Here is a 23,705-nt window from a genome sequence, read left to right on the forward strand (position 1 = left end):
AGTTGCAGCTTCCATTTTCCTCTGTAGAGAGGGGGGAAAAAAAAGCTTATTTAAATCTTCCGTCGACATTGAGACACAAATCATCATGTTGAAGAGAGTCATGATTGTTGAGAGTCAGTACATTGTTAAAAACTAAACAGTTGTCAAAAGAGAAGACAAAGTGGAACATTTCATTTTTCATTTTAACCACTAATGTGGAAATAAAAAGCCAAACCACTGTTAGTAATGAGTACAGTTTTTAGGGATGGTTGACTTGGAAGCAAAGCATTTTGCATGTTAGTGTAACCGTGTACCTGTGTCTGAAGAGAAGAATGGTTAAAACTTTGTTAACCAAAATGTGTCGCAGTTAATCTAACAATAATTTATATTATCTGTTTAGAGGGACTTCCTGCAGCGGATTTAAAAAACGTGATGGAGAAAATATTGTCGGGGTGGAAAGAGGTGGTACAACATCTGGAAGAACTGGCCAGAAAGATAAAGTACCAGGAAGATATAAATGCTTATTTTAAGGAAATGAATGAGCTTGAGAAGACTGTAGTTGAAAAGGATGGCTGGCTTAAAAATAATGCTTCTTCAGCATCCCAGCCCTCAGCAGTCCTGAAAGATTTGTGTCAGGTAAGTCTGGCAAAACTTGTTACTGTTGACTGGAAGCTGGTAGGAGCGCAGGATACCCCAGAGGAGATTAGCATAATCAATAAGGTAACTCAAATTTCCCAAGAGCCTTCAGGGCACCAGATTTGACTGGAAGATTTTGGTACCTGTGTCACAGGAGTTCTTTACGTTGTTGCCCTAGTAATGTAGAGCGGCTTTTGCAGGAGCTTACTAGAACCCTTGTGTTAACAAGGTGTGATTTGATTCTGTTTTCAATCTCTCACAGCGGGAGTTAACTCATCTTGTAAGCCTGAGTCCACGGCTGGAACACTTGAAAGCCACGTGCAAGGTGCTCACCTCTCAGCCCATGCCTCCGAACTTCATTAAGGAGAGCTTGAATGGTTTTCTTGATCATTTCAAGTTGACTCGCCAGAAACTAGAGGAACGTCACCAGGAGCTGAAGAAAGGTAAATGCTTTTTTTCATAGGTCCTGTTGATTCTTTTCTGTTTTTTTTTCTTTTTTTTCTTTTCTTTTTTCCTTTCTTTTTCCCTTGAATAATAGTTTTTTTGATGTCTTGATAAACAGTCTGATGCTCTCAGAGCCTTTGCACAGCAGAGCTGCTGTATATTGGTCTTTAATGAGACTTGGGAATTAATGCAGTCACCCTGAAAGTGTTGTTCAGAGCTTATAGCTGTTTATGCAAAACAGTACCTTCCTTGATTTTTTTTGTATCTTACTTTTCCCTTTCAGACACAGGATGTGGTGATCCTTTTTGAAAGAGTATTTGGATCATTTAGTTTCCATTAGTTAATGATGATATATTGTCAAAGGTTTACTATTAGACATTTCCAAAGGTTTAATATTAGACATTTCCAAATGCAGCTGGGAGTGAAGTTGTAAAGAAGGAATACGAAAAGAGTAGTACAGGGAAATTAGAGGGAAGGAATATTTTTGTAACGATCAGTGAAGGAGTATTTCACACCCTATGTATTTTTGTCTAAGGTGTTTCTTCCCAGTTTTGAACTGGGATTCCCCTGGAACAGAATTTGTAATGGGGAAAACAAAGTTGCAGATTTGAATCTGCTTCTTTATGGCACTGTTCCTTGTTGTCTAGTTGGTGGTTTCTGTTCCATGAAGACAGAAAGGTCAGAACTGATGCTAATCAACTGTAGTCCAAACAGGGAAAAATAGTTGTGTTTGTGATTTTTTTTTTTTTTAACAGCCATTAAAAGTTAAAAAAGAGGGATTAATAGTTTAGGAAACAATTTTCTTTTGATAATCGTTTGGTAAAATAATAATTCTCAAACGTACCTAAATACATAAATAACAGTATTTTTCTAAAAAGTCATAATGTGAAAATGACACTAGGAAGTGATTTTGCTTTTAAGTATCACAGTTACCTTCTTCATTTCATCTCTGTTATCTTGTCTTATACTTTTTATAGCAAACACTGTCACTTTTCCATATTTTTTTGCATTTGTGATATCCTGATCGAATGCAATTGATGTGTGATCAATTGAGAAAACATCATTTTGTCCAGAGTGGCAAATCTGGCATTGGGATCTGAAAAAAAAGCTAGCTCTTTTATATGTACATAATAATACAGTCTCATTTTGATATTCACAGATTATATTGTTACATGTGTATATGGTTTTTTAATGAATAATAATAGTATATTTATTGTGTAAAATATCTTTTGCACTGTATCAAATGCGGTCAGAAGCCAGTTGTATCTTTATCTTTTTTTTCATTTCATTCCTCAGGGATTGGTCCAATGTACAGTGAATAGGTAGAAATACTTCAATCAGCTTCGGTAGGCCTTGGTGTGGGCTTTGCAGCTTGAATCTGCAATGCTCTCTCTTCGCAGTTCAGTTAAATAATTACCAAACATCATAGGTGTGAGATGAGGCTGAGTAAATATAATAATAATAAAAAACTTCTAAGTTGAACTGCAGTTAGTTGATTGTAAATACTGTGTTTTGCATGGACATTGTTATTGCTGAAAATGGAAGTTTGAAATGCTATCAAAATGCTCTGTGTGGCTATTTGATAGAAAGATGGATAGTGCAGGTAAGATAAGGTTTAAAACAAACAACCAAAAAACAAATAAAACACTTGTTTCCTTTTCCAAAGGTCTTTGGATAGTGCCTGACTGAAAACGTACTGAATTCTGTAGAGATTTTTTTCTGCTGATTCTACTAGGCTTTGGATCAAGCTGGCAAAATGTTTTTATTCACCTGAAGGAATATTCGTATCACCTCCTCTGTGTGCACTGTAAACTATTGTTCCCTGTTGTTAGAAGTCATTATGCAAGGATGTAGCATTCCTGAAGCTATGTTTAATGGATTAGCAAAAACATGCTTAAGGTGAATGATATAGGTTAAAAAGCTATGTGGGTCTGCCACTAACAGAAATAAATAATAATACTAGAAATGGAAAATTGAAGATTAAGATTAAAATTGAAATGTACGTATGGAATTTATTCTTTTTTCACAGCTTAGTTGAACATGTTAGTTGTACATAATTCCTCTTGGAACTTTCATCTTTGAAGTTATTTGGAATTTGGCTTGCTTTTCAGGCACGTTCTGCTTGTGTTTTTGTTGCATTAAAAATTTCATTATATGAACATTCAAACCAGTCATGCTGACTCAGAAAGGATTTAAAATGTAGTGCACAAAATACATATCTCTGTTAATATTTTACAGGTGAATACAAAGAACACAGACCTATAAGGAGGGTTTTTTTCATTTTGTTTCTGAGAAATGGGAGGAAGCATTTTGCTAATGGCCCCAGATGGAAAAGCATTAACACTTTATTCTGTGTGTAGTAAAAATAGACTCAATTACTAAATTACTAGGTCATCTATAACAGTGAGCTTCACTAAGGGATGAATACTTCAGTTATATCAGTGCAGAAAACTGTACGAGTAACGTCTGCTATACTCAGGTTACAGCATATACCTTCATTCTTACTGTGAAGAATAATTATTTTATGATTGTTATGAGTTGGTTCATATACAATACCAATAAAATCATTACATGATGTGACTAAAATACTTTTTCACATCACTTGAGGCATAGTTAGTATATCTGAACCAGTTATTACTCAGTAAAAACATTTTATGTATCTTGGTGTGTTAAACTTGCATTTGTGTATTTTTTTTTTAAATGATAGTTTCTCTGTGGATTGCCTATAGTTAAAAGCTGAGGGAAATGAAAGTTTAGGGTTTCAGGTTTTTGTTTGTTTACAACATAGTTTGAATTGCTGCAAATTGAAAGAATTTCCAGAACCATGTAATGGGGAGAAACAGCTAGCGATAGCAATCAAGCATTTGTGAACTTGGCAGACTGTCCTAATGTCACTAAGTCCAGCTCCTTTTATCACTGTTCTTTGAGCGTCTGAAAACTCCCTGATTGAGTGGTACACAGTACCATCTCTATGGCATTTTTCATGGGAATTGTGACTTACTTTTTTATTTATGGAAGGCTATTTTTACTATTAACTACTTTTTTCTCCTTCAGGACTTGCTGTATTTTAGTGACAGTGCTCCTATTTGCTTTATAGCAAACTCTTCTTATTTTCCCTTTAAATTGATACTGGATTTTTGAGAAGAGCCAGTTAGATAACTGTGATTCTCTCTAAAAATGTTGACTCATTTCTTAGTTATAAATGGCATGACAGTTCTGACAGCAAGCTGTTTAAAAGCTACCTGGTGAGTCAGAACAAGGCTTAACTTAATTTTCACTTGTGTCAGTGATGAAATTGCTTAGGAATCCATGGCCAGAGAATGTGCATACCATAGTACTGTTTTTGCAGCTAAACCCGTGTTTGTTGCAGTTTTTGAAAATTGAAGTTTTCATTCTGAAATTCCAGTATTTAATTGCTGCCTCCTGTGTGGGATTCCACAGAGGACAGGTCTGATTGAAATCAGAGGTGCAAACAAAGACTGCAAGCAGATGCTCTATCCAAACCTAATTCTCTTTGCAGTGTTCCCAGATAGTGCATCTATTCTGGCAATAGACTGCATGTTGCTATTTTTGTACTTCAGTGTATGTATACATTAATATATATATGTAAATATACATATATACATACCATTTATATACATAAACCTACTACTAAAATAATACTTTTGCGTATACTTTTATAAAATATTACTTTATATATGTAGTTACTATATGTAGCATGTGTATATAACTTTAATGTATAGTTCTTACAGACACTATACTTTGCATGCTATATATAGTAGATACCTGTGTGTGTATTTGTATATGAATAGTAGATATCTATTAAAAATTAATAATATGAAAAATATTAAGTTGAGGGGATTTAAGTGTGCAAAAGCCCAAGTACTGTTGATTTCCTCCCCTTCAAGTGATTTAGGTACTTAATTACATAAAATGGGATTGAGCTTTATATAAAATATCTTTTAAAGGAAAAAATGTTGATATTAGCAGAAGAGTTCTAGCTCTTGGGGTGTCTCAGCAGGATTCAATGTACAAGTATATCTCACATGATTTCTTCGTATTTTTTTCTTTAAGCGAATCTGCTAATTCACATGTCTTATGATTTGGGTCTAGTGTCTATGTTCTTACCTTGTATTTGGTTTAATTACTCTCATTAACAATACCAGAGACAGAAAGTCAGCCTAGCCAGGACTACGTGGACTCTCTGCAGAGGCTGAAGGATGTGCTGAGTGAGGTGGAGTGCAAGCAGCAGGCCATCGCTGGTGGACTGAGTGACCCTAGTAAGGTTGAGAAAGCCTTACAGCAGACAAAGGTAATCCTTCCTTTCACACTGAAGCAAGGAAGTTGCTTGTTTTGCCACTGTCATCCTCTGCTCTCCATCCCTTTTCAGCGAGGGAGAGTTTTCAGTGAGGTAATGAAAATGTTACTCAGTGGGAAGTCTGTCATGGAACAGTGCCTGGAAGCAGCCTCTGGGGGTCTGTGCCTTGCGCTGCCCTTCCTGCAAGTGCTGCCTGTAGCCTGTCCCCGTGTGGGATGGATGCCTTCATGGTGAAAATGCCTCTGAAGTTCACCTCGATAACAGCTTCATGCTGTTTCATCCTACTGGGGTGTCAGGAGAGGGTAACTCAACTCCTGTGGCCTCCAGATTGCCTTTCAAAGGGAAACTGCTAGTGAGCAATAAAGGTAATTGATGCACAAATTCAGCCTCGTAGAAGTCTAATTTTGTATCCTATTGTGAACATATAAAGTAGGTGAAAATCTGTGGATGACAGTTGCTTTATAAGTAGATGGTCTGGAGTGGGGGGAGGGAGAAACAAATAGATCCCTGCTCCCTCCCCTGCCTCCTAGTGCTTTTGTAGAATAATGCTGAATTCAGAAATACAATTTATTTTTATTTTTCTCCTGTGTGAGAGGAGATTATGTTGGACATTATGCAGCCCAACATAAGAGGACTGCAGATGATTCTGGAGGATCTCTGGAATTCCAGTTGCTGGGTGTGGGGAAGGCTTTGTCTTTCTATCCTTTTGATGGTATTTCTCTATTGTTTAAAGCTGGCAGAGATTTTTTTGGTTAGTCCACTGGCTGAATTACAGTGGCTTTTAGTCTTTGGAGGTTTGTCTTTTCCTTTCTGGATCCCTCCTCCCCGTTTTCTTCAGAGACTAATAAACCAGAAAGGACATACCATGTCAGTGTGGGAGCTTTAAGGAGTGTGGTGGAAGATCAGAACACAAATCCCTCTTCCCAGTCTCATTGCCTCTTCACTACCTATCATTTTAGAGGAAATGATGCATTTTATCCTGTTTCTTTCCCGTAAATAAGAAGTAAAATTGAGAACATAAGCATACCAAAAAAAGGTTTCTTCCTCAGTACAATCCAGTAAAATATATGCCCACATATCCCACATGTACATGTTAACTGTATATACTCACAAAGTTAAGTTCATGAAATAAGTAATGATTTCATATCTCAATTCCAAATTTCTCCCTTAAATTTTAAGTATTTTTAGATAACCAAAATGCCCAATTTAATGAAGCAGCAGCATTTTTTCATGTCTTGCATTATATCTTGGGCTGCTTTTCCTTAATATTGGTAAAATAACTATTTCAGCTCATGTGACTCCTTGCATCCGAAATACCTTAGTGAATATATTTAGATTGTATCCTCCTATTCCAGCTGGAAGAGTAGCTGTCAAACTAAAGTATCCAGAGTTTTTATTTCAGCTAGGTGTTAAAATAATTTTATTTTACGTAACTGGGAAGCACACACTCACTGCTGTGTGTGTGTGGCACTCTACCCCCCACCCCCATATATGTCTGGAGGGAATGAAAAAACTGAGCTCCTAGTATGTCTAGATTGCAGTTTCTTTTGTGACTGCAGCGTAGTGTAGCCATTGCTTTGCCAAGCTGAGTGCCAATACTACACAGAACAGCAGAGGTGGAGGTACCTGGGTGTATTTAGCTATATGGCTAGGCCTTAGAGACCATTCTGTAATCTCTGCTACTGCTCCAGCAGAGCAGCTGAAGGTTTTGCTGCTTAAAGAGCTGTTTGGGCACTTATGCTTCAATAACTGCAGTAACTGTAATTCATCTCTTTACTGTATCGATACTCTGTGCAATCAAACCTTTGATGTACCTGCACATGTATGTGAATGTTTTATGTCTGATACTGCAAGCAAACTTATCAACGTATCTTTTTTTTTTTCCCCTCCTTGTAGACTGTTTGTGAGACACTGGAAGCCCAGAAGCCCAGGGTAGATAAACTTTCTGAAGAAACAAAAGCTTTGGAGAAACAGGCTTCTGATATAACCAAGGTATACACACAAGAGTTCAGGCATGTGCAAGGGCACTGGGACAAATTAAAGCTCAAGACTTCAAAAGATGTTAAACTACTGGAAGAAATCACATCCAAGTTGAGAATATTTGAGGTAAAACAAAAGGATTTTTTTTGTTGTTGCACAACTCTTTTTTTTTTTTTTTAAAGCTCTTTCTTTCTTCATGTTCCTGCATCCAGATGATGCTGATTGAGAACTGAAATGGTTATGGGAAACAGTTCTGGAAGTGTTCAAGGACAGGTTGAATGGGGCCCTGAGCAACCTGTTTTAGTGCGTGGCATCCCTGGTCACGGCAGGGGGGTTGGAACTAGATTTACCTTTGTACATCCACAGCCTATGCTGGGTGTTTGACCATTGGTAATTATTTGCCTGTGCAGTGCAAGAGCATGTACTTCATTAAACTTCTGTATACTTGGCTTGTGATTCAGCAAGTTATTTAAATGCGTCTAACTTTGTGAGTAATCCCATTTAATTCAGTTTAGCTGAATTGTAAGCAGCTTTCTGTAAGCAACCTAAATTAGGTATATGGTAAAATGCCTTGTCAAATGGCATCCTTTATAAATATGTATATATATGAGTGAGTGTATATATATATAATTTTTAAGCTATGGTTCACTGTTAGAGCCTCCTGGGGTCTCTTTGTTGGAAAATAATTTTCACGCTAATCTGCTGCAGGAAATTCCCCCCAAAAGGAAAAGGAATGAAAAAAATGTCATGAATTTGACCTCTAATAGTAGCATTGGCCTAAAAATAAACTTGATTTTAGTGTAATGGGTTTTCATTAGCACTGACTTTTTTTTTTTCTCCAAAAAGCAATGTGTAATATGTTGATATTGAAAGAACTCCTACTGCAAGGTTTTAAAGAAAAATATGTACTGTCTTCCTTGGTGACATGAACTTTGACTTGGCTTCTCAAATAACAGTGCTTTGTTTGTTTCTCTCCATTGTTTCAAAATAAAAAGATGCCATCTGTTAAAAAACCCAATCAAGTAGCCCAAAATTGTTGATTAAAAAAAGTTCATATATTATTAAAAATGGCAGCCATATAACCTAATTGAATCAGGACAAAAGTCTTTCTCCCATTTCTAATTTGTGGTGCTTTTTTTGTTTGTAAGGGTCGTTGGGAACATCCACAGTTGTGTAGAAAGGAGATGGCAAACCTCCTGTCCCCCACCCTGCCTGTTTTACCCTGGGATTTAAGGCAGCTGGTGAATTTTAGGTCGATGACTGTACAATTCTGTTTATTAATTTCTGTGTATTGCTGTACTGAGTACAGTAGCTGCTATCAGACCCAAGTAGCTAGATTTTTTTTTTTGTTAGTCTAATCCTGTGTAGTTCTTTATTTTATGCTTGTGTTTCTCTGCAAGCCTTTGCCTGCATAGCCTCTACCTGTCCAGTTTGTTTAGCATTGCTCACTCCTGTTCTCCTCACATGTATATCTATAGGGCCATATCTCCTTCTTCGAGTTCAATATGCCTCTCAAAACAGTGTGGAGGTGGTTGTATATGGTTAATATTATGAGGAAAATGTTATTTCCAGCCTTCAGACAGGTCCCTCGTGTGAATTTGTTGAAATGCAACAGCCATACACTCTTCATGACAGCATTATCAACTCTTTGTTACTATATTTGGTTTAGGCCAATGCAAAAGTCATTCAGAAGTGGATGGATAGCGTGAAAGACTTCTTATTAACAGAAAAAACTGCTCAAGGAGATAGTGAAGGACTTCAAAGACAGCTTGACCAGTACACGGTGAGTTTTGTTTTTCTAAGGAATCTTTTGAAATAAATAATATGATCAGCATCTTTTCATTATTGCTTTGCTACTATTACTAAATATTGTCCGTGGTATATTCGGTAAAGCCTGCCAGGCTTTACAGGGCACACTTTAATTGGTTCCTCATTGTATAACTGTAACAGTTTGTACTTTTCAGAGTCTTCACTATATTTACAAATACTCATCTTCAAGTTGACACTAGCTCTTCTGTAAAAACTATTTATTATACTTTTCCTAATTTTATGATATAAGAATTCATGAGTGAAAAGTGCTTTCTGCATTAAACTTTCAAGGACATTAAAAATAAAAAGCAAATATGTCAGATGATGAAACTCCCATGGTTTAAGAGTTGCATGTGCCTTATAAGTAAGATTCCTTCCAAGCTAGTGCCACATAACGATCACAGATAGAATGTCATCCAACAGTAAGTGATTGCAGAGTACCCTCAAATGTTTGTTTTCAGGGGAAGAACATGAGTCTGAGGTATGCTAGAAACGTCAGGGTATTTAATGCACATTGTCTTCAAACTTGAATTGTTCCATTGTTGACATCTAGCATGTGAGAATGTTTGCACTGTGTGCGGCAAGCTGTATTTTGATTTTTAGTTGCACAGCTCTGATGTTTTGGACCACTGAAGGATTGTTCCAAACAGGCTGGTATTGAACACAGCATCACTCTGCTTTTTTATTAAAGTTTTTCTAAAATAATGAAAAATTGCAAAATTATTGATATTCTATAAATTTACTTTCTGTGTGCTCAGGTGTTTGTTAATGAAATGGAGAAGATTGAACCATCACTGAAAGAGATGAAGGAAGTAGAGTCTACGTTAAGTCGTCAGCCTATTGCAGGCATAAATACTTGGGCAAAATCTAGGCTAGTAGACTGCCAGACACAATGGGAAAAACTGAGCAAACAGGTGAGTTCTCCATATATTGCTAGTGCTTACTTGTTAATGCAGCTGTTTTTTCAGTTTAGCATGGTGAAGAGGTAAAGCAGTGAAATGGTTGGATGAATGTTTTACTTGTTCTACTGTCAAAGTGGCTGAAATCCATCTTGTCCCAGTAAATCCTTCAGAAGTGCGAATATGTTAGGGGATACCTGTGCAACAGTAATTTTGTTTAAATATGTGTACTTCTCAGTTCATGTGCTGCTTGCAGTGTAGTAGCTTGTAGATAAAAATGAAGTTGTTTACTTTCTCTCATGCTGCTTTATCCCTTTTCAGGGAAAAAAAAAAAAAAAAAGCCTGACCTTCTTCTGTTGTCCCTGAAATCTGGAATATTATTCTGAACCTGAGTAATTTCAGCCTCTTTCCAAGCAGCTTTGAAAAATAAATAACTATAAATAGACTACCACTTCAGTCTGGAGTATGTGGGTGTTTCTTTTGGGTGGAAGGTTTCTGCTGTCTGTAGAAACATTTTTCTTTAGTTGCAATGCCTGGCAAGGAGAACCTTGCTGTTGATGAACCTTGATCCAGATTGGCTGGGCTGTGGGGAAAAAAGCGAGGCCTGGAGGAATTTAAGTGCTCTGTATAAAGATGTATCTAACTATATGATATCTGTGAGCAGAAGAGTGTTCTCCCTAACCCCCTGCAAAATATGACTGTTTTCTTAGGGATTGTCACCAGTTTACATACGACGAGAAAACAAATGTTTCCTCCTTCCTTCACCTCTAGGTTTTGTTGATCTGATAAAAATAGTTCATGAATGTGTATGTGTGTATAAAATTTGAATTATTTTTGCTAATTAAAAAGGCCTGAAAAATGTTTTGGTATTAAGTGTTTTAACAAACACATGTAGTTTTTCGTATAGAAAAGGATATATAAGTACCTAAACTGCTGTTTCTTTTTTCACCTCGGATTCTAGATCATTAGTCAGAAAAATCGCCTGTCTGAAAGTCAGGAAAAAGCTGTAAATCTGAAGAAAGATTTGGCAGAGATGCAGGAATGGATGACCCAAGCTGAAGAAGAATATTTGGAGAAAGATTTTGAATACAAGTCCCCTGAAGAGCTAGAGAATGCGGTGGAGGAAATGAAGGTCAGGAATACCAGGTCATTATAGAGACCTGATTAAAGGGAAACAAAACTTAATGATTTCTAGGGGTGACCTTTTGTGGAATTATTATCTGTATGGAAAGGAGCTCAGGTCACGGCAAGATTAGTGGTGTTTTTCAGTTTTGCTTCATGGATTTTTTTTTGTTTTAAAGCACAAATTATAAAAGCAGATGTTCTATTTGGCTACGAGGCTTAGGGATTTCATAATGAATAGTGGCATGCAGAGCCTGCTAAGCCAGGCTTGCTATGTATAGTGCATTTAACCCCGAGAATATGGAACCTTATTACAGGAGTAGAAACTTGAGAAAGAAAGAAAATGTGCTATTCTATCTGCCTAAATTAGCAGTTGGAAAAACATATTCTTCTGATTCCAGCTGTTGGGCTCCAGTTTCTTGTCCCGTGATATAGTAGCTCCATATTTAGAAAAACAATTTAAAACAGTTTTCTTTTGAAGGTTATCTTGTGTTCATCATCTGTTGCAAACAAAAAAAGCTGGTCCTTGGTTCTTGGTAATTTTGAGACGATGGCCAAAAAAAAAATGGGGAAGGAGTTATTTTTGTTTCAATATAAATTACCAGTTGAATAGGTAATTTTCCTGGATGTATGTACAGAGTAAACAATAATTCTCTCTGTTTTTAAACGATTTAATGAGAATTCAGGCATGTCTTGACAAATATTTTGAGTATTCACTACAGTGTTAACGCAGTGGAGTATAAAATAAAGGATTTTTTTCCCTCTTTACAAGTGCTTTGACAAATCTACTTGAAGTTCTGAATTTTTCTTTTTGAAGGGGCTTTCTGAAGCAGTTTTTTAACAAGTGTTTTAATACATTTATGTCCTTTGAAGCCATTTGAGGTTTCATAGTCTGACAGCCTGCTAAACACATGCCAAGAAAAAGAAAGAACCCTCTTTTGATTAAGAGAGACTTTTAGCACAGTTACCTCTGTCAAATCCAGATTGTATTCTGTGCTTTTTAATTTGGCAGGTATGTCAGTGAATCTGTAAGCCTGCTTTAATGTTTGCATATCATCTTTTATTTGCATTAAGAATATTATGCTGAGACTGCCTCTCTAGTATTGGGAAAGAGTGTTCTCTGTATATTTGACCAGGAGCATTTTCTTGCATAAGGTCTTGAAAAACACTCCAGCTTGCCTAATTCTGCTCTCATTTGAATGAAGAGTGAAACTCTCTAATTTGAAAGAGTAAATTTAAGATGAGGGTAGGTTGGTTTTGATAATCCTCTCATAAAGTAGTATGTTCCCCAGGATTCTATCCTTTGCCTGTTCATTAACTGGATTTTTTTGGGATTGATTTACGTTTAGACATCTGGAACAGCATGCCCAACAATAATGCTGTCATGTGCTAAATTCTACTATAAAGTTCAGTGCCTTACATACCAGAGGTATTTCAGCTTCATGAAACTGTCCTTGAAACCTGAAAAGAAAAAAATGAAGGACGATCTCTGTTTCTGCTTCCTTCAGGTTGTCTCCGTGTAGACCAGTCCAAGTCTGTCTCTTATCTGTCTTCCAACTATCCTACTTCCTAAATTCTGATTAAGGCAAAATTCAACAACCAATAATATGATCTCTGTAGGCCTATGTGCTGGGAGTTGTTGTGTTGTGCTTATCCTGTATTTTTTTTTACCAAGCTCTTCTGAATGCAGATAGGTTGAAGAAATTCTTCTCCTTGGTCCTTTTTGCATGGTCCTTCAGCCCACCCAACACCTGTGGGAGAGGTCCTAACTTTTTAGTTTCATGTCCTGGGTAATTACTTCTTTACTGGATAACTTTGGAGACAGTTACTGAGATATGAGTCTCGTAACTTCTGTAAATTCACCCTACGTTTTTCTCCCTGATAAGTTTGTGTTTGTCAAACCTCTAGTTTTTTTTCTTTCTTTCTTCCTTTTTTTTCATATCTGTATGCTAAAGTGGAAATAACACTGATTTTTTTTTTGGCTTTGAGTCATGGATTTTTAATGAACAAACTGCAAATGGTAAATATGACTATATGTTTAATGAAATTGGATTTTTGATGCTCACTAGTATCATTTGAATTCTTTGCAAGTTAACGCCGTATTTGCTGTGCTCAGGCTCAAAACTACTTCAGCAACTACACTTATGAAGTCAAACTGCTGATCTATGGTTTGAATGGTGAATAGCTGAATGTGTGGCAAATGAATTGTGTAATATGTTTCTTTGGGCAGAGAGCGAAGGAGGATGTGTTGCAGAAGGAGGTGCGGGTGAAGATTCTCAAAGACAACATCAAGTTGTTGGCTGCTAAAGTGCCGTCTGGCGGTCAGGAGCTGGCGACTGAGCTGAATGTTGTGCTGGAGAACTACCAGCTACTGTGTAATCGGATCCGGGGGAAATGCCACACTTTGGAGGTAAGAGTGATAGCTCTCAACTAAACAAAACTGAGACAGATGACATGAAAAATAGAGAAGGATGCTGAAAATGCCTGATAGTGTCGTTGAATCCAGTAACTTTGATATAAATGCATTTTGCTTTGGTGCCTTTCTGAGACTGGAATCCATGAGAAACCATCTGAACTTGCTTTTAAAATCTGTACTGTAATCAACACTTGTGCAAATAAGTAAGCTTGTCTCACAGCTCTCTTATCTATCCTTGCCTCTTCCAAAATGACAAAAGGAAACTTCTCAGAGGTTAGAGGTTGACATACGATGATAATTAGAACAGGTTGGCTATAGTTTGGGGTAGGCTGTGTATGTCCTACATTTCAGGACAAGGGGATAAATTTTGTTATATTTTTAAATTATTATAAGAATCTAGATATCTGATATTTTAGCCTTAATTTAAAGATTTCTGTGTCTGTTTTAGTAACAAGGTAAAAAGAAATATGCAGTAGTTGTGGATTTTTCTGTCTGGAATGTACTGTAGAATGGCATGTTTTTGAATGCGTTCTATCTGCCTATTTTAGGTGAATATCTTTCAAATATATTCCTTTTGAGCTGTTCATAGTATACATGGGCTATGCCTGGCATTTTAGGTTAATTGCAGTTTTTCCTGTTGCTTCTAGGAGGTGTGGTCCTGTTGGATTGAGCTACTTCAGTATCTTGATTTAGAAACAGCTTGGCTAAACACTCTGGAAGAAAGGGTGCAAATGGCAGAAAATCTGTCTGATAAGTTTGATGTTGTCAATGACGCTCTTGAGGTATTGTAGTTATTCTATAAGATTAGTGATTTTTCAGATAGTCACATTTAAAAAAAAACAAACACGAATTATACACTTCAGTAAAGTACTGCATTTTGTGTAGAATATTCTGGTTCTTCACGTTAAATGAACATATTATTCTGAGTTTGGAACAGGTATTTGTAAGATTCCACCCCCCAAAAAAAGATGTCTTGTTGTTTGTAACTATTGCACCATATTTGGTACCATGAAGAGGTAACATTGAATGCTGTCTTTTGTCCTGTGTAAATTGATTAATTCCTTCCAGCACTACAGTATGAAATAATGATGAATAGGTGAGAAGTGCTGTGAAGTTTAGTTATCCAAACCAAAACCACTACTGTAGTTGCCTTGTGCCACTGTGGATTAAACCATAACTAATTCATGCTTTTAGAGAACTCTCAAGACATTTGAAGTGTACAAACTTCTGTGCATGCAGCCACATTTCCGCCTCTAAAAGTGCAGAAATATTCAGTGCCTTGATCTTCAAAACTTTCTCTGCTAATTTCCAGTCCCTGGAATCAGTCCTGCGTCATCCAGCTGATAATCGAACCCAGATTCGGGAACTTGGGCAGACACTGATTGATGGAGGGATTCTTGATGATATCATCAGTGAAAAATTGGAGGCGTTCAATGCTCGCTATGAAGAATTGAGTCACTTGGTAAGAATTTGGGGGCAGGGTTCAAGAAGACTGAGTTTTTCAGCTCAGTGGGCTGAAGTGATTCCTGTTAGATAGCTAAATTCATGGGTGCAGGGCTGCAATACAGGAAAAGAGGAAAAATGCCAGCTGCTTTCAATTTGGAATAATGGCCTAAGAGGAAGATACATTTTTCACCTTGTTCCAGTCATGTTTTGTTTTTAACATTTGCATTCCCACCTTCCTCCCACTTCCCTCCACATTTTGCAGATAATTTTGACTAAAAAATAATTTCTGATATCAAGAGGGACAGTTCGATAACTGAGGTTAATATTCTCTTACTACTGCCATAAATACCGGTGTGCTGCTCACTAACCGTAAAAATGAAGAACATGAATAGTGATGTTTTCACTCTTTGAAGTGGCTAGGAATGTCACACAGAAATAAGGAACAGAAAGAAAGCATTCTTTCCATTCCCCATCTATTACATCCCCTTCCTCTTCTCATACTTCTGTCTCATCTGTTCTAAGTTTACTGTGTAGAAGAGGGCTAGCTGTATTTCACATTGCATAAATTTGTTACTTGAGTTCTCTATCCTGGTAATGCAGGCCCTTGCCAGATTTCTTGCCAGATTTGTAGAACTAGAGTTTTTTTTTTATTATTATTTTTATTATTTTTATTTTTTATGTCAATACCAAAATGTAGTCAGAGAGAATTTCGGTTGATTCTCATTACAGCGAGCAGCATGAATGCACTGCCCTCAGCTGGGGGTTACGTGCTGTCAGGCAAGTGAACATTCACTGTTGTTTTTTCTGTTGCAGCACTTCATTGCCATATGAAAGCTATCAGCTTTTGCAGCTGCAGTGCTGACATCCTGGGCTGTTGCCTTCTTGCTAAATCTGAGTGTGTGTGTTTTATGTATGTACACGCCTGCTGGCTTGTGTGCGCTAATGGGGAATTTGTGCTCCCTTGCAGGTAGTGCTGTTTCAGATGAACTTAGAAGTTTTTGTGTTGAAGGGAGGAGCAATGGGGGGAAGGAAATGTGAACTCTGTTTTCACACTTTAACAGAAAGACATAATTTACTGTTTTGAAAGAAAATGTGCAGGTTTACACAGGAAACAATACTAAGCTGTAGTGTATTACAAAATTCCTGATTCCCAATGACTAGGTAATTTTTGAAATGTCTAATTATAACAGCATACTTTCCTCCTGAGGTGACAGGAGAGGGCTGTTTTCCCTATCTTATGTGTAGCAGCAGAACTCTCCTTTCACGTCACTATTTGTTTGTCAGTTGCTGGTATAAATCACATAGCAGGCTTTTTTGTTTTTTAGACAGTCTTCCTGACATAGAATTTTTTTGGATCTCCCCCACCTTGTTTCAAGAAATATTAGTATCATTCTTAATGAACAACTGCTTCCTCTTGTCTTACCTTTCTGTCCCATTAAGGCGGTAAGCCGGCAGATCGCCTTGGAACAGCAGCTTCAGACCATGCGAGAAACCGACCACATGCTGCAGGTCTTGCAAGAAAACTTAACAGAACTGGACAGACAGCTGACTTCGTATCTGACTGATAGGATAGATGCCTTTCAGATGCCCCAGGAGGCCCAGGTATTATAGTATAGCTTTCCTCTAGAAAGCAGTTTAAATTTCGGATAATAGTGCTCAGCTTAGATGTAATAATTCATTTCAGTCCTGTGCTGATGTACTAAGTGAAAGCTTTTGTAATCTGGATTGTTTTCCTGTTTTAAGAAAGTTGTATTGCATAACAATCTTAATAGCTTTCAATTTAGCAAGCTGTGACCAGAGCCATATTTTAAATACTTAAATTTAAAACAAAATAAATGCTGGGTAGCATTTAACTTTTACAGAGCAGATTGACTTCTGGTGGGTAGTAAGCGGTAAGCATACTCCTCTTCCCCTCTCCTCTGGATGTCCTGTAACATTTTTTTCCTTTGTTTTTATGATGTGGCAGAAAATTCAGGCTGAGATAGCAGCTCATGAGTCTACCTTAGAGGAGCTCAAGAAAAGTGCTCGCACTTTCCCTCCTGCTTCACCTGAATGCAGATCTCCCCGAGGTGGAACTCAGCTGGATGCACTGCAGGTAAAAATATGAGGGTCACACTCAGAATTTAAAGTTGAAGAGCTGGTGGTTTTCAATTACACACTGCTATTGTCAGCCCGTAAATTACGTGGTGTGTTTGACCAAATCTCTAAGATAAAGAGCATATGCTTTTATGTGCTATCATTAGGAAACAAGGACAACTAAATGAATTCAATAAAGAAGCTGAAATCCCATAAGTATCATAGAAAAAATACTGAAAGTTAAAAAGTCTCCGCATTTTAGTAGGATGTATGCTTTGAAAGTGAAAGAGAGAATTATAGCTCTTGTGCACCACAGAGATTAGAAATAAGTGATGGAATTTGGCTTTGCAAATAGTGTTGACATGCATACTGAGTTGTGGTGGCATGAGAGATGGGTTAAAACCTGCAGAGTGAGATGCTTTAAAATTTTATTAAAGTACATATATTTACTTTAAGTCTTTTTTTAACATAATGTTCATTAAAACAGAGAAAACTTCGTGAAGTGTCTACAAAGTATCAGCTTTTTCAGAAACCTGCCAACTTTGAGCAGCGTATGTTAGATTGTGAGCGGGTGTTAGATGGTGTAAAAGCAGAACTTCATGTCTTGGATGTGAAGGATACTGACCCGGATGTAATCCAAGCTCATCTGGACAGGTGCATGGTAAGTATACAGTGTTCATAAGTCACCGGGATTGGTTCTTTAATGTGTGATTCTTCTAGCCTAAACCCTCTCCTGAGGAAACTTAGCTTCAGTTCCTGATTGAAGGAAACACTGCTATAACTTTTCATGAAACACCAGCAGAACAATTGAAAACTAAAAGCCCATACTTATTTTGAGTGAGAATATGGACATAGAAGTAGTGGCTTGTTGATCACAAGATGTGGTGGAATACCCGAGTTTTATAAACTCCCCTCCCTGGCTCATGATAGTTGAAGAGGCATGACTCCAGGGGCAAGTTTGCTTGGTTCTTTGTATTTGTTTTGTTATAATACTATACGTAAGATCTAGCACAGACCACAATGTTAGCCATACAGTATGTGTTGATGTTATGGAGTAAACACATAAATTTTACTTTTGTAAAAATAAAAGTAAAAATGGAATAAATAAATATGGAACATCATGAGGTTGAAATATACTTGACGGACATTTTTCTCATTGCCCACTGTTACCTGTTTTGATTTGCTCTTAATCCACAGCTCAGGTTTAATTACACCAAATCAATCAATCTGAAAATTTAAATTACAAATAAATCACTACTGTACATATTTGTGCTTTTAGAAACTCTACAAAACCCTCAGTGAGGTGAAATTGGAGGTTGAAACTGTCATCAAGACAGGAAGGCAAATTGTACAGAAGCAACAGACAGATAATCCCAAAGGAATGGATGAACAACTGACAGCACTGAAATTTCTTTACAATGACTTGGGGGCACAGGTAAGAAAACTAAATCTATATGCGATCATTTATATGCATGTACATTCCCTTCTTTATTGTTTTGATGTCAGATGACATTTTACTATGATTCTGCAGCTGATAGGCTATTTGCTACATACGTTTACAGGAGAAATTTTTTTTCCTGCCAAAATTAAGACAGATGTTGAAGCAGACTTGGGCCTGTTCAATGTTCTGTAGGTAAATGCATAGATGACATTGTTGAAATGGGCCTTAGAAAGTATTTTACTTTTGTAAAGTGCAGAATGCTCAAGGCGGGTATTCTAGTGGAACCTGTGCTGGTAACATATGAGGACAGTAAATTAGGGAAGGACAGAAAGGCAGGGTTATTTACAGTATAAGATGACAATTTTGTTTGCGTCTCCGAATGTATTTTTTTAGATCTTCAAAGAGTGTATCATTTTCAATAAGTACATGCAAACATTAAATTGAGAAAGAACAATTTTTTGAAATGTCAATTGATTCTGACTTCTGTGGTTGGTTTTATTCTCAAGTGTTAAAATTTGACCAGACTAATTGTATAGGCAGTGTGAAATGGAATTGATTATACTGCAGCAAACATCACATTTCATATTCACTTTACTGAGTGGTTTTCAAGGGCAGACTAGATTTTCAGTGAAACTTTTCTTTTTAGCTTTCTGTATCAGGTCTGTCCAAAAAATAAAAAAAAAAATCTGAATTTTATCTATGTGAGTGTGTGTAGTTGCATTCTATATCCCTTTGAGTTTTAGTTAAAGGTCATAACAAACATAGTTTAAACTTCAGTTTGGTGATTATTATTATTAGCTATAAATAAGTGGTGTGCATTTTTTTTAAAGTGTACCTTAATTTAAAATTATTCTGGTTCTATATATTCTGCTTTATATAGTAAAGTTCTGATGTCTATAACCAATTTTTCAGGGTCCTTCGTAGTGCAAGGCAGCTTTAAAATGCCAAGACTGATGTATTCAAGTGAATATTTTAGTTGATTAGCCCTTTCATTTTTGCTCTTTTAAATTCTTTCTTGTTTTCTTTGTTTTATTTTTCTTGTTGTAGGTCACAGAAGGAAAACAAGACCTTGAAAGAGCATCTCAACTGGCACGCAAAATGAGGAAAGAGGCTTCCTCTTTGTCAGAGTGGCTAGCTACCACTGAGGCAGAGCTAGTGCAGAAGTCCACTTCAGAGAGCTTGCTTTCTGATCTGGATTCAGAAATTGCCTGGGCTAAGGTGAGCATGCTTTAAAAATATGTAGAATAAATGAGCATTTTTAACATTACATCAATGCTATGCAGAAATGACTGAGAATTTAAATCCCTGTAATTTGTTCCTAAATCCCATCTCATGATGAAATTTTAGTAGATTCAGTAGGTCATATACAGTAGCTTACTGAATGTAATCTGTTTCATCTCAGGCATCTTGACTCAGATGCCCAGTGAAAAACTAAAAGATATTACTGCATATTTAGTATTAATAGTATCTAAGTGACTTAGTGTGTCTCTAACAGTTCATAGGTGTAATATTTGTAATTCTCAGGAAATATAATTTGGGGCCGTATAAAATATTTTACTGGGACAGCAAATTGAAAACTCTTAGGTGTTTGTAATGAGAAGTTGAGTTTTTAACTTTTCATTGAAACAGCTCTGTCTTCAAAATTGACTTTGTAAAACAAAAAGCTCCAATATTTCCTTATTTTCTTTTATATCCATAAACTGGAACTTTTCAGAGAAGGAGAAGAATGAGTTCTAATTATTCTGAAGAAAAGCATCCATTTTCTTGCACTGGGGAAACTTGTATGTGTGATGGTTGGAGTTAGGAATAAATGTCAGTTGATACACTCCAGCAATTCTGATCTTTCCAGTCTTTGATTTCTGTCCTTTTGGAGATACCTTTTCCTTTTGGAGTAGGTCTGTGAACAATCTTAAATTTTCAAGCTTACAAAATTAGAAAAGCATCTAATTACAATCTGTTCTCACCAGTTTGACTCAGGATTAACAATCATTAGTACTACACTTCTGCTGTGGGAGTATTCCTAAGATTTATTTCTAAACAGGCATGTGCAATAGTTACTGAAATATATTTACTTATACCTTTGTAAGAAATGCAAATAATTCATGAGCTCTTAATGCTGCACCACCAGGAGGGCAAACCCTTTATGTTGCATGAAAAGTAGTCCTTTCCATCCTAATGTTTTCTGGAGGTAATTTTAGAATGTAGCAACTTGGAAGGTTTTTGCTTTCTCTGAGATAATAAACTAAAATAAATTATTTAACTCACAGGTAATAAGATGTTCAAGAAGCTCCAGACATTATTTGTGATTAAATGCATTCTTTCACACACTGTACACTGACCTCAAACAGTTTTCTAAATAGCTGGATGTTATCAATAATAATTGGAGATATTGTATGGCAGAAGATGCTGCTTTCTGTATAGAAACTATACACTGATATTCAAGAGATGGCATATTATTTAATTCTTATGTCTGGCTCACTTGCCTTTGTGACTGGGAGTAGTTTGCAGTGTGCTGTGAATGGTTCCTTCTTGTTTCAGAATGTGCTGAGAGAGCTGGAGAGGAGGAAGGCTGATCTGAAGAGCATCACAGAAAGCTGCACTGCACTCCAGGCTCTAGTGGAAGGGAGTGAGACTTCCTTAGAGGAGAAGCTTTGTGTCCTAAATGCTGGCTGGAGCAGAGTTCGGACTTGGACTGAGGACTGGTGTGACACCTTGTTGGTAAGTTGCTTGTGACAAATACTGCAAGTGGTTTTCCCTTCACACTCTAGGAGGAATTGGAATTTGTGTCACTTTGCTGAGATGCTAAGCTTCTATGGTGCCTCATGGTCTTAAAGGAACATAGTAACCAGAAATCCATTCTATGTAGATGAAGAGGTGATTGTGGAGGGGATACGCAATGAGGAATGTGGGAAACTATTTCACAAGGTTTTAGACATGCTGATAGGCGTTGGTGCCATGTGCTCAGTAGAACTGGGTTAACGCTCAGTGGGTAGGAGATGAAAATGTGGCATATGGATGTGAGAGTGGTGAAGTTAGGTAGACATCCCAGGCAGACTGTTAACTTGACTAAGTGGGAATAACTTGCTTCAGTTGCAGAGAATAAAGCTGTTGGCTTAGTTCTACTTTTGTTTGTCTTTCTTTCTCCTGGCATCAGTGCTAGGACTCTTTTCTGGGTTTTCACTTTCCCTAGACCTTGTGATATGACTTTGTCTTTTCTATGTAAATATGCTTAGTGAACTGTCCTGGTTTCAGCTAGGATAGAGTTAATTTTCTTCTAAGTAGCTGTTTCATAGCAGCTTACTGAGAGCCCAGAAGGCAGATCTTGTGTTTTCTGTGTAACTTTCTTTAAGGTCCTGGATTTATTAACGTAAATAGAAAACAAACTAGAAAAACAAAACTAATAAAACTAGCCCCAAAAGGATTGCTTTCCCAGAGGTTGCTGTGTGTGCTTCTCTTATTCAGGCTGGAAGAAACCTCTCTGCAAGCTCTAGCGTGAAGAGAGTGTTTCTGTGTTGATAGCCCTCCTTGGCACCCAAATCATGGCTGTTTAGTAGGCATTTGTTAACTTCCTAGCTGTTTTCAACAAAGCAATTGGGACGCTCTATCAGCCTATTGCTCCTTCGGACAGCCCATAAGTGCAAATGTTTAAGCATATGCCAACTCTGAATTGAGGCTAGCTGTGTCTGTTTGGCTGAATAAATGGAAGACTAAGTGTATTGCAGCCTACGGCTGCAAGTTTTGCTAAATGGACATGAAAGAGTCTACAATTGATCTTCGTATCAGGCTGACATTTTCAGATAGGGTATTGCTATGTTCAGCTAGTTTGATATTCCTCCTTCAGAAGGTGATATGGGCTGAACCTGTGGAAACTTTGGGAAAGACCCAAAAGATGAGTCTTGTGGATCCTGTTCAGTGCCTGTTGCAGGTGATAAAATTCGTTTCATAATTTGATGATGTCCATCTTAGGAATAGTAAGGTAGTTTACCTTTATAATGCTGCAAGAATGAGCCACAACTAAAAGCTTTCTAAATTAATTTTATTACCCTTGTGTACTGTTAGATTAAATTGTTCTTTCTGTAGGGGAAGAAACAAGTTTGTTGATACAGAGAGCAATCCTCCCTTTCTTCTCCTCCCTTTATGGTGTTTGTCTAAAAAAGCAAAAGCTCAGCTCCTATTTATTTGAATAATAAGCTGCATGCTTAAGCAGGATGATACTTCACCAAATACAATAGATTTGCTTCATCTTAGATGATCAGAAATGTACCATCAATCCTGATGCCTGTCCACCAGGATTTTGACCAACTGCTTCTGTATTTACGGGAAGTAACTCTTCATGAACATTTCATGGCTGCATTTTTTTGCTAATAGCTGTCAATTTTTTGGGTAAATGTAGTTGCTTCTACATCTTTCTACCTTTTTCTCCTCTTCACAGCTGACCAGGTTTCATATATGGTAAACAGTCTTGCAAATTAATCTTCAAGTCCAAAAATTCGCCTTTTTGTATTATGTCTTTCAGCCTATTTTCCTTTGTCTCCTCTTTTCTGTTCCTAGATTATTATTTCCTTGTAAAGGCATAAATCTTTTCATAAAATATTACTGCTATTTCTGTTAAGACCTTCCTATGAGAACTTTGGAATTTGCCCATATCTGTAGACAGAAAAAATGTGTTTCTGTCTTTTGGACCTAACATTACAATTTCCAACTGCATAAGAAAGGAGGCCTAATTAAAATGTCAATAATGTGTTTTTTCCCAAGAGGAAGAAATATTTTAATATCATCAGTAAAATATGAAAACCTGCATATATTATGATTTGTAGATTTTGTTGTAATATGCTTCTGGTTAAAAAAAAAAGCCAAACTAACCACACATAACGTGTACTGTTCTTTCTGCTGGCAATAACTGAAAAAATGTGTTTGGTTGAGAGAGATGTGGTCTGGCTGTAATGTTGTAATACACTGTATGTCTGTATTTGGACAAACCAGCTCAGCTATTTCTGTTTCTCTTTTTATGAATTATGAACAATAATATTGAAGGGTCTGGAATGAAAATTGCAATTTTGTAAATACCTACTGAAGGTGAAAGGTACAATCTAATTTTCAGTGTTTCTTTACAAGGTGTATTCATAAGTTTCTATTCCA

At 36.9% G+C, this 23,705-nt stretch overlaps 1 protein-coding gene across 5 annotated transcripts in view; it reads left to right on the top strand.

Annotated features, from left to right (window-relative positions):
- The window catches only part of UTRN (utrophin), a 375,635-nt gene that overhangs the window by 97,853 nt on the left and 254,077 nt on the right, over window positions 1-23,705 (top strand). For all 5 annotated transcript variants that reach the window (XM_066994161.1, XM_066994162.1, XM_066994163.1 and 2 more), the window contains 16 exons: window positions 380-615; window positions 878-1,058; window positions 5,226-5,371; window positions 7,274-7,483; window positions 9,027-9,140; window positions 9,925-10,080; window positions 11,027-11,197; window positions 13,418-13,597; window positions 14,251-14,385; window positions 14,916-15,065; window positions 16,490-16,651; window positions 17,016-17,144; window positions 17,613-17,786; window positions 18,405-18,560; window positions 19,614-19,784; window positions 21,105-21,284. In XM_066994161.1, the coding sequence (XP_066850262.1) occupies window positions 380-615; window positions 878-1,058; window positions 5,226-5,371; window positions 7,274-7,483; window positions 9,027-9,140; window positions 9,925-10,080; window positions 11,027-11,197; window positions 13,418-13,597; window positions 14,251-14,385; window positions 14,916-15,065; window positions 16,490-16,651; window positions 17,016-17,144; window positions 17,613-17,786; window positions 18,405-18,560; window positions 19,614-19,784; window positions 21,105-21,284 (2,651 nt within the window). The remainder of the gene's footprint in view (window positions 1-379; window positions 616-877; window positions 1,059-5,225; window positions 5,372-7,273; window positions 7,484-9,026; window positions 9,141-9,924; window positions 10,081-11,026; window positions 11,198-13,417; window positions 13,598-14,250; window positions 14,386-14,915; window positions 15,066-16,489; window positions 16,652-17,015; window positions 17,145-17,612; window positions 17,787-18,404; window positions 18,561-19,613; window positions 19,785-21,104; window positions 21,285-23,705) is intronic.

This window comes from Anser cygnoides, chromosome 3 (genome assembly GCF_040182565.1).
Source record: "Anser cygnoides isolate HZ-2024a breed goose chromosome 3, Taihu_goose_T2T_genome, whole genome shotgun sequence".
Classification (NCBI taxonomy): Eukaryota; Metazoa; Chordata; class Aves; order Anseriformes; family Anatidae; genus Anser; species Anser cygnoides.